Source organism: Nyctereutes procyonoides, unplaced genomic scaffold, assembly GCF_905146905.1.
Source record: "Nyctereutes procyonoides isolate TBG_1078 unplaced genomic scaffold, NYPRO_anot_genome, whole genome shotgun sequence".
Taxonomy (NCBI): domain Eukaryota; kingdom Metazoa; phylum Chordata; class Mammalia; order Carnivora; family Canidae; genus Nyctereutes; species Nyctereutes procyonoides.
Window position 1 is genome coordinate 16,036,829 of NW_026575133.1, and position 10,672 is coordinate 16,047,500.

At 34.1% G+C, this 10,672-nt stretch overlaps 1 protein-coding gene across 6 annotated transcripts in view; it reads left to right on the forward strand.

Annotated features, from left to right (window-relative positions):
• Positions 1-10,672, forward strand: part of VTI1A (vesicle transport through interaction with t-SNAREs 1A) — a 361,282-nt gene that overhangs the window by 81,671 nt on the left and 268,939 nt on the right. For all 6 annotated transcript variants that reach the window (XM_055345977.1, XM_055345978.1, XM_055345976.1 and 3 more), the window contains exon 4: positions 1,480-1,557. In XM_055345977.1, coding sequence (XP_055201952.1) covers positions 1,480-1,557 — 78 coding nt within the window. The remainder of the gene's footprint in view (positions 1-1,479; positions 1,558-10,672) is intronic.

Here is a 10,672-nt window from a genome sequence, read left to right on the forward strand (position 1 = left end):
CACTCCAGTCAGCCTTTTTTCAGCTAAATTCTACCAGAGTTAAACCCTAGTGCCCTTAGGCTTCTATTCTATGTAATGAACTAAATTCTCTCTTATGTGCCATCCTTGGGAGATTGAGAAAACAGTCACTGAAATAATTTTCTGTTTTGTGGTTCAGATAAGGAACCCCAGTTGAGAAAGCCCGCAACTTTAAAATAATTCAAAATATATGTGGTTTTCTTGTCAAAAGGCCTTTTAAATTTTAGTGTGATTTTTACATTTAAGATATTATGATCTCTATGTAGCAAAGCGGTGTTACTTACTAGTATAAAAATCTAATTAAAAATCTTGTTGACTTCTGCTCAAGAGTCCTTTTTAAACTACAATAATATTTCAGATCATAGTTGAACAAGTACGAAATTTTAAGGCCTAAACTATAGTCTGCAAGTGAGAAAAGATTACTATTTCCCAGCTGCCATTTTAAAATTGACTCTTTTTTGCTTAGTTCAGAAGCAGAAAAGGCAGTAAAGTAACCTGTAAATCTGCATTTGGATCTGAAAGGGTGATGCTGAAGGAGGATCTGAGGATGGCACTCTAGCTTCATAACTAATTTTCAGAGTCTTTAGCTTTTCCAAATCTGTGGACATTTAGATAAGTCATGAATTGCTTATAGACATGTCCCTCTGACTTAACAGGTCAAGGTCGATTTCTTATAAAACAAAATTTCACTGAGTGAAGTGTTGACTCATAGCCCACTTGTCTTTACTGGGATTGAGAAAGGTTGACTCAGCTCACTTGCCTTTATTTACTGGGATTGGGAAATTTAATTTGTTTTAACACACACACACACACACACACACACACACACACACACACATGCATTTCTTTTCCTTAGGCCATTATTTGAGGAGGGCTTAGGGACATTTAAGTTACTGTTTGGAAAGAGGATGGACTTTTAAGTTCCATCTCTTTCTGGCTAGTAACATTACAATAATGCAGGAAATACAGATGAACTGTTTTCCAGGCATTCCAGTTGGAGTCAATAATATTATCCTAGAATTAGAGATTTTAAAAGACCTATGTAATATAGTTCATTTCCTGCCACAATTTTAAAGACCTCAATATACACTTGTTTTAATTACAATCTGGTGAGTTTTGCCAATATACAGCTAGACAGCTATATCTCCTTCAGTTCAGTGGTCTTGTTTGAATGACTACGTATGGAATAATATACCAGTTCTGATCCACTTGTGAATATTAATGGAGTACTTACATAATGCAGATTTTTCTTTCATTACTGGCATTTGAAAAACTTCTAATTTACATCAAACTTCTCAAGTTCAAGAACTTTACACAACTTTGCTCGGCAGATCTTAGCAAATAGGTTTCCATTAGGGGGCTCTCGAGGTTTGAAATGATCAGCCTTGATACCAATAATGCTTCGAAGCCTTTACTTTCTAACGTTCATCTCGCTCTCTCCCTTTTTGTTTTGTTTTATAGAAAAGGTCACGGATCGCCTACAGTGACGAAGTACGGAATGAGCTCCTAGGGGATGATGGGAATTCCTCAGAGAACCAGGTAGAATGCTAATCAGGAAGGCCCGGTGGGTGGCTGGAGGGTGAAGGAGGTCACTGGCATACTGGGCTCTCAAGCTGCTCCTTAACAGTATTAGCAGCAACTCATGTGGAAGCGATACTGTTTAATGCAAAGCTGGAGTCTTAATCAACTTCAAAATGTTTCTTGGAGATCTTACATTTAACCCTTTACCTTGTGATCACTGTCTGCTATCTTTTAAAAAAATCTTTTCTTCTCTTTTCTTTATTATTTAGTACTTAAGGAATAACTTGAAACACACTGTTTGCAGACAAAGCCAAGGTCTTCACCTCAAACACATGTAAAAGGAATAAAACAGTACATAATGCAGCTTTGATAATAATGCAGTATAATTAAATCAACACTTGCAGCAAAACAAATGAAAGTAAGCTTTCAAAATTCAACAGGGCAGCTCGGTCTCCTATTGTGGGGCTTCTTAAAATACATTCACCAAAATGCAAATTGTGAGCACCAGCGTGGAACTTAGATACTCAGAGAGAGGTCCTGCCTCTGTCAAATAATAATAATAATAGGAAAAGTCTTTCTACAGTTTAAGATCTGCATAGGCCAAAAATAAGATACAATTTCTTCTTAAAAGGGCCTTACAACTTGGCTGTCAGTTCTCATTGGATCACACAGCAGTGTCATGAGTCTAATTAATGTCCCACTTCTTTCTTTGAATTAATACTGCAGACTTCGTTAATTCTTGTAGATAATATATATGACTTAAAAAAAAATGTTTTAAGAACCTCCGTGTAGAGATGACTTTTAAAATGTCTCAAACAACCCTAGTGACTTACTCTCTTTGACACTTTTAGAGAAAGTAAATGATGGGAACTTCAGAAGCAAGACCTGAACGTGTTTATTAATATTCCTCTGACAAGTATTGTAAAGGTCTCTACTCTGCCTAAATAAAAATGAGCATAAATCATTCATTGAGTAAACCAAAATTTTAATAAGACGGTAAAGCATATTGATACACATTATAAGACTTGTATAATTGTATTTAACATTTCAAATAGATTATATTATAAGTCTATATATGCTAAAACTTTATTACTATCTACTCTAAATATTGTAAATGGGATGTTGTTTATGTGATTAAGGCCCCCAGCCATCCACCCCCCCAATAAAGGATGGGGGGAGGAGAAGAATCACTCAGCTGATTATATTTGATTTTGGAAATATCTCACCTCATCCACCATTTGGATGTCATCAGCTTGAGTTTAGACATGTAAACATGTTAAGATTTGACTTGGGATTTCAGCTTTTCTGATTGAAATGTGAGAACAGCTAAGGGGAAGAAAAATAAGGAGCACATCAAACATAAAAGGGTGATGGGATAAAGAGTTTTACTCATAATAGGTTAAATAACACGAGAATGAGAGGAAAAATATTTTCTTCGTATTTTAAGTGTGATTTAGATTGTTCATATCTCTTGAATGAGTGAATCATAATTTTATTTCATATCTTTACTACAAAAAAAGTATTCTCTTTTTTGCAAAAAAAAGTGAATGCAGAGTTCCCATGTCAATTCTCTAGAAAGCTATAGATCTTTCCCTCATTTGAAACTACTGCTTAATATAGAGGAAATAGAAAGGAAGGGGTGTTCCTGTCTAACTCAGACTCCTTTATTCTAATAGATGTTGTAGTACTCTGACAGGGATCCTTTTTTTTTTTTTTTAAGGCATGTTCACTTCTCTTAATGGACATTTTATGTGCCTAAAACATTTGCCTCATGTACATATAAGTATGATTTTTTATGCCTAAAGAAAAATATTCCACAAAAATAGATAGAGTTCATATTTTCTGAATTTTTCAAATTATATTCCTGTCACTTTAAAGTGATTATGCAGAGATTTCCTCTGGACTTGTATAAATCAAACTTACAAATTCTGAATGTGCTTGGAGAACCTGAAGTTTAGTTGTAAGGAGCTGTCACTTCAATAAATAGAATATGATAAATTATAGTCATGAGGTAGTGTAACTGTTAGATTATTAGTTATGTGAACTTCTCAGTCCAAAATTTGAATTAGGTTTGAAAGTTCAAAGAGACCACACTTAACTTTTTGGATATCTTGTCGCCAACCATAACAAAATTTTTATTCCATAATGAAATCATTAAATTTTGTTTTGAGGCTTTTTATCATAATATAGGAATTAAAATCCCTCAAACTAAACCACATCCCTTAGCCAGGAATGGTCACTTGAGAATTACTCCTTATTCTGCATCAGTATTCAGTCAGACTATGGAATCAAAACAGAAGCCCTTTCTTTAAAGGTAGAAAAGATTTTAAGTTTGCTCTTTATGTATTAATTTTTGTAGCTCAGGGGCTGAGAAGATAGTTTTGTTTTTTGTTTTTTTGTTTTTTTCAGGGTAGGATTACCTATAATTTACATAAGAAAATATTTTCTGCCCACAATTAAGTTTATCTTCAAGTTAATTGTTGATAAATTTTTAGAACTTTATAGCTATGTAATATTTAAGATAAACTTTTAATAAAGAGAAAACTTGGAGATAAATAAAATGAAACCAAAATATATGTTTCACTGAAATTGGGATATATCTCAACTTAAAAATATATATATATCTATCAGAAAAGGGAAATAATAAAGAATTATATTGCAAATAGGTCAAATAAACTAACTGCTGACTAGTTATTTTTGATGCAACATACACATCCTCCTTATAGTGGCTTCTTTGTAGAGATTTAGGCAAATGTGAATGCCATAGCTATTATTTCTCATTCTGGTCATTTATAATGCTTTTTTTTTTTAGGCATCTAAAATCTGTTAGACACATAATCTGCCAATTAACTATAAAGTATATTAATTTACTCTTATATAAACATTTCTGACATGATTAGAAATGTCAAGATTTCAGCAATTAAGAATTTTTCAAGTGCATCTTTAACGTCCCTCATACAGTACGTAGTTTCATTTAATTCCAAATTAATTGCTTTGTATAAATTCATTTCTGATTCATATCCATTTCATACAATCAAATATAGCTCATCCCTCATTTACAAAGAAGGGACAAAATTACCTACATTGCACATTCGAGTATTGTTGGGTCATCAGCTTTCCAAGGACTATTGTCTTAGGCATTATCATTCTATTATTTTAAAATACCATGTTTTCCATTCCATATGGCAACATTGTAATTCCTTGAGAGAGTTGCGTTTTTGAAATGTAGCAGTGCTGTATTTGAGTGGAAACTTTAATAATTGTTACCTTGATTTAGTTTCATGAAAATCATTCTCAGGAAAGGAAAAAAAAAAAAATCTTACCGAATTAAATCCCCTAATCCCCTTCATATCGTGGAGTCTGATGATGGGGCGCATAAAATGTTCCAGACTCTTACGTTTGAACCCTACTAATGGTCTCTCAGTTTCCATACGCAAAATTACACTGATCGGTGAATAAATGTGAGTAAATGAAATTTTAGTAAATCCTAAATAGAAGGTTCAAATCCGTGTCTAAGGAGTAGGATATTCCTAAACGTGCCGAAAATCTTGTGGCGTAGCCACATTTAGCAGATACGATTGCTTAATTTTTTTTAATGCGAGGTTCTCTTAAGTTCCGATTTGGGCTTGCTGTGCATAAAGTGTGTCAAACTTCAGCCACAGACCAGGGGGTGAAGTCGGTCAATTTAATTCCCCAAGATCTAAAGAAGGTCGGTATCATTTCATATAGCCCTGGCAGAGCAGATCATTACCAGGCACAAATCTGTTCGTTACGTGCTGAGGGTTTATAGCAAAATAAATAGACTGTCATCATAAGTTCAGAAAATTGTGTGTTCGACCCACGATAATGTGTAAAGGGCGTTTAATAGAGTTCAGCATTTATTCGTTATCTGTATGCGGACAGAGGCGGCAGTGGCGTTATCAGCTTTTTTTTAAAAAAAAAAATCGGTAGTTCTGGGGGTCACGTGACACCCCTCACACACACAGGCGCGCGCATGAACCCTCACATGCGCTGCAGTGCAGTTTTGATTTTAGCCACAGCAGAAGGCTTAACCACAAGAGATTCCACTGGTTCAAACCAGCGTAAACCAGATTTTTTTTGAGCCCACAAAGGAACAGATTACCTCTTGTATCAAATTCTGCATTGGGGGAGAGGAAAAAAAAAAAAACAACAAAAAACCATCTTTGTTTCAAAGAAGATGTTGATTATCATAACTCAACATGGTGGCATGGCACATTTTCAAGTCGCCTATGATGGAGCTAGTAACTCAACAAAATACGAAATCACTACTTTCAGTCTAGTCTGAGCATTGTTAATTTTCAAAAATAGACCATCTTTTGTTTACTTGAATGAAAACTCCCAGCCTAACGAAAAAGAAAAAAAAAAAAAGATGAAGATTAAAACCCCTCCCATTACCTAGCTTAGCTACAAATCCGGTGTAGAGCTTGAATGCAGCCATGCAGCACAAACAAGATAGAACGTTTTTTGTTTGGAACCTATTGAAAAAACAAATGGGTAGCATTTTTAAACACTCATTGATTATGGCAGGGTGGCATGCCCCAAATGGTCTCAATTGCTGAGGAGTAGTTTTAAACTTTGGCCCTTTAAGTATCATAGTCAACTGAAGAATGGTGCCCCCAGAAAGAAAAGATAGCTGTGCGATCAATTCCCAGATCGTCTCTTTCTGAGAATTAATGTTTGCCTTTTTCTCCCATGATGTTCAGATAGCACAGAGAAAGATTCCTATATATGATAAGCCAGGTATTTTAGTTTAAAATTTTACTTATTCTTGGGAAGAATGGTAACTTTTCACATGAAACAGGATGTTTGACTCATAGACACTGGATAGTTGCTGAGAGAATGAGTATATTAATTAAAAATAATTACATCTTCCTGTACATTTTGAAAGGACAGTATTAAAAGTTTCATTTCCACTAAATGCATTGTGAGACATTATGTAATAGATTCTGTGCCCTTTCTCCAAAAGATTCATAACGATTTTGAAATCTCATTCTTTGTACTTGAAATACTTTTCATGTAATAAATAACAGAATGAGCTGGAATGCATACTGCCTTCCTTGAATTGAAGACAAAAACAGCATTAAGCATTGAGAAAGCAGGACTAATAGTAAACATGAAACTTTTAGAGAGACTTATAGTGAGCAATTTATGGCATGTTTTCTCCCAAAGCAATAGTTTAATTTATTGGCCTGTATATGTCAAGTATTATAACAGATGTTACAGATATTTGGATGTTTAAAAATTATCAGTTGTAGACCTGAAATGCTGAGGATGCAAATTTCAGACCTAGAATGTGGTTTATAGTCTTTCACAATATAGGTTTCAGTTTCTGTTCATTGCAGAAACTATGGCAGTCATCTCAACTACACAATGATATTTGATTTAAAATACTGTGAAACATATACATACCCCCAGTGCACGCACACACACACACAAAGAATGAGTCAGATATATGGTTATATATCCATTTTCCAGTTTCTAAAGAATTAAGTAACTTATTTTATCTGTTATATTTAAGGCAAATAAAAAATGTTCTGCATAGGAGAATTAAAACATCATAGGGAATTTACTTACAAGTAAAGAGTGTTTTTTTTTGGTGTGACTTCAGTGAGAATAGACAGCAGTACAAATGAAGTAGGAGAGCTCATAGCATAGCTCATGGCTTTGAGATGACCTGGTTTACAAGATGAGAATTGAAAAATGAAGAAACTTCAAAAATTAAAAACAAAAACACCGCATGATTGCAGTAGCCTCTTAAGCAAAACAAATCCTAGAAACTAACACTGATACACACAATATTTATAAAGATAGTGAAATATTTGGGTACTATGTCTTGAATATTGTCTCCCTTGGCATGCTTTATTCCCAATTAAAATAATGCAAATACAATCCTATTACTAGAGTGGGCCCATGTATGATATTAACTAACATAATTGTTTGTTTTAAACATTTATTGGGACAAAAGCATGAACTATTAATCATTTTCATTTGTAGGTAAAATCTGAAATCAGTTGTCAAGATTCAAAATAGAGAAACATCCTGAAAACTTGTATATACAAAACCTCTTCAGTGGTACATTCTTAGAAGAGAGGAACAGTAAACTTGTTTTCTTTCTTTATAATATAGACTTCTATGAAGCCGTTCCCCTTTATTTCATGATGGTGTCTTAGATGTACTTTAAAAGAGAATTTCACACTATTCTCTTTGTTTAATGTGACAGTGTGAGAAAGTGATCTTTATTCGTTCAAAAAACTCTGCATGTAGTCTATGTTTAGGTTCTTTTAATGTGTTTGTCTGTGATTTTTAAATGCTAAACATGTAAACAGATAAATTGTCAATGTTAATTCTGTATCCTGTCACACAACTGATCTTTCCTTCCTGCCATTTCTTTCCTTTTTATCTTTTTTTTTGGTGCATTCATGTTGCAGTTGATAAAATTACGTGAAGAGGTGAGTACTTCCTAGCTTGCTTTTTTTTTTTTTTTTTAATTCTGCTTTTTCCTATAAAATTGAGTTTCCAAATCTGAAGTAAGATCTTTGGGTTCATTTTTTCCAGGAAAATTTACACATAGCAAAAATATTGATTATATGGCTAGCAATGTTCTCTGCTGACTATCTTTTAAAAAACAAGTAAACCCTAATCATGCTTATCACAGTGATCGTTGTTGTTGGTTGACATCCGGAGAAAATTCATATTTTAAAGGCCAAAAAAGGAAGGAAAAATAAAAGGATATCTTAAAACTTTATCCAAGTGTAGTTTTAATGTTAATGTAGACTAACTTCAGGTTTATTTTATTTGTATTGGTTTCTCAAAGAAGTCAATGTGATTAAAATGTTTTTCCCCCTGACATTCCAATTTACTGAAAAATTTTTTTAAATATACTCTTTTCCCTCACCCAAAATTCTTAGGTTCAACACAAGATACCACGAATCTGTTTTCCTTTTAGAGAAACACCCATATGTTATAAATGCTCTACTAGAATGTGTACACAGATACTTAAGAATAGCCAAAGCTCTCCTCATTGTTAAACACTTTCCTTTTTGTAGGAAATAGCACCCAAGTGAGTTCTCATTTTCCTGAGTTGCTGGCCTGTTTTATAATGCATCTCTGGACTTTTTTGTGTCCCAGCAAATATTTACAGCAAAGTTTATCATTTTATCCCTGTATCAATGAGGGATGCTGAATGATTCTGGTCTTGTTTTCTATATTGTGTTTTTTGTTTTGTTTTTATTTTTTAATTAGAGTTACTTTTTTTTTTTTTTTTTTTTTGCTTAGTGAGGTTGAGTTTTGTTGCTTTTATATTAGGACATAAAATAATGGCCCGTATTGCAATTTGAAAGCTAATTGCTTATAAAGAGTACTACGAATTATTTTTGAGTTTAGACTGACTGCATTGATTGAGATTTTCCTAGAATTTTTTTATTAGTATGTCATCATTCTATAGGTGACATGAATGCTAAATGAGAGGCTTGTAGACAGTGGTTTTCACCAACCCTTTTGACTTAAGATACTCTAGTGATGTCCTCTCTTAGTAAAAGTAATAATGATATATAAAATAAAGGGTGAAAATATATAAAACCCTTATCCTCCAACATTTTTGTGTTTTTTATGATAGCAGATGTATATGCTAAGTGAATATAATCAATTGTAGTTTTGTTGTATAAGATTATTCCTGAGGTGACTGATACTCAACATTATTTTCCTGCAAGCCAGAATATCTGCTTTATGTGTATTTGTGTATGCTCATGCTTAGGTAAAGAATATGTTTTCAAATCTTAATGGAACTAACAATAGACGCACAAACCTCTATATGAAGAAACTACACGAAGCTCTTCTCCTGAATTTAGTGAATATAATTAATAAAATATTAGGCCTTATTACAATCGGCGTTTTTGACAGATTTATTTTTGTTAAGCTGAATTGTATGGACTTAGAAATCTTAATTCTAAAAGCTGAAAACCTCACGTCTCCATTTCTTGTAAAATACAGTTTTATCATCGTTTTTGGCTTAATTCTTTTGTTGTGCCTATAGCAACTGTTTCATCAATAATGGCTCTGGGCTGCGTGTTTCCAAAACTATAACCCGGAATGGAATTGTACTTGGAAGAATTAAATCATTCAACTAATAGAATAATATACTCTGGAATATTCTTTTAACAGTCTTTGATATGTATATAGCATCAATATTTGTAAAATAGATTATGATGATGGCAGTGCATTGGTATATGGTTTGCTCAAAAGAGATTGTTTCTCAGCCAGGATTCAAATAGTAATCAAACAGTGAGTGTACCCCAGATTTCTTCCTTGTACCTCTTCTAAGAACACAGGCACTAGTCTGCTACAAAATAGGATGTTAGGTTGTGTTTGGATACAGAGTGTGCCCCATCCCTTCCTTGTGATGCTCTTTCCCGGCTCAGTTCTGGGAACGGGGCATGCTTGGAGGCAGGCTGGTGTGCACAGGCAGCTGAACTGGTGTTGGCTGTGCTGAATCCTGCATCTCCAGTTCGCCACATTGCACAGCTCCTCATGCAAGTGGAGCTCTGTCTGAAGCTCCTGCACAGCTTCACTTACCTGCTTTGAAAGGGCTGAGGAGAGGGTGAGAGAATGAGTTTGGGATGGAGTGTGGGGGCAAGTTGAAAGCATCAGCTGCTACTGTAGTGTATTTCCTTTCATTTTCAGAGACCAGGGCAATGCACAACTAAGGGAACAATGTAAATAGCACAGCTGTTACAAGAACTTGATTTTAGCTTGACTTAAGTGAAGAGGTTCCAAAATACAAAGTGGGGTCCTGCTGGAAAGCTTGCTGGTAAACTGGTAGTCCTCTTGTGTGCAGATTTGCTCTTGATAAACTGTCCTGAAGAAGAGTTGCTTCCATTATTTAGGAAGATATCTTTTTTTAAAAAACAATCTTTTAGAAATTTTGCTCCCCGTTAGAGCCATACACTTAATAATCTGCTTTGGCTCCCCTTCGTGGAATTCCAAGAATCATTTTACATTTAAATGCTTTGTTTCTTACACCATCTATTATCATATAATTAGAGTGTCCATTCCCAGTATTGATCTTTGATTTTTTTTTAATTCTACAGTAGCTAAGTGTTTTCTTTTAATTTAG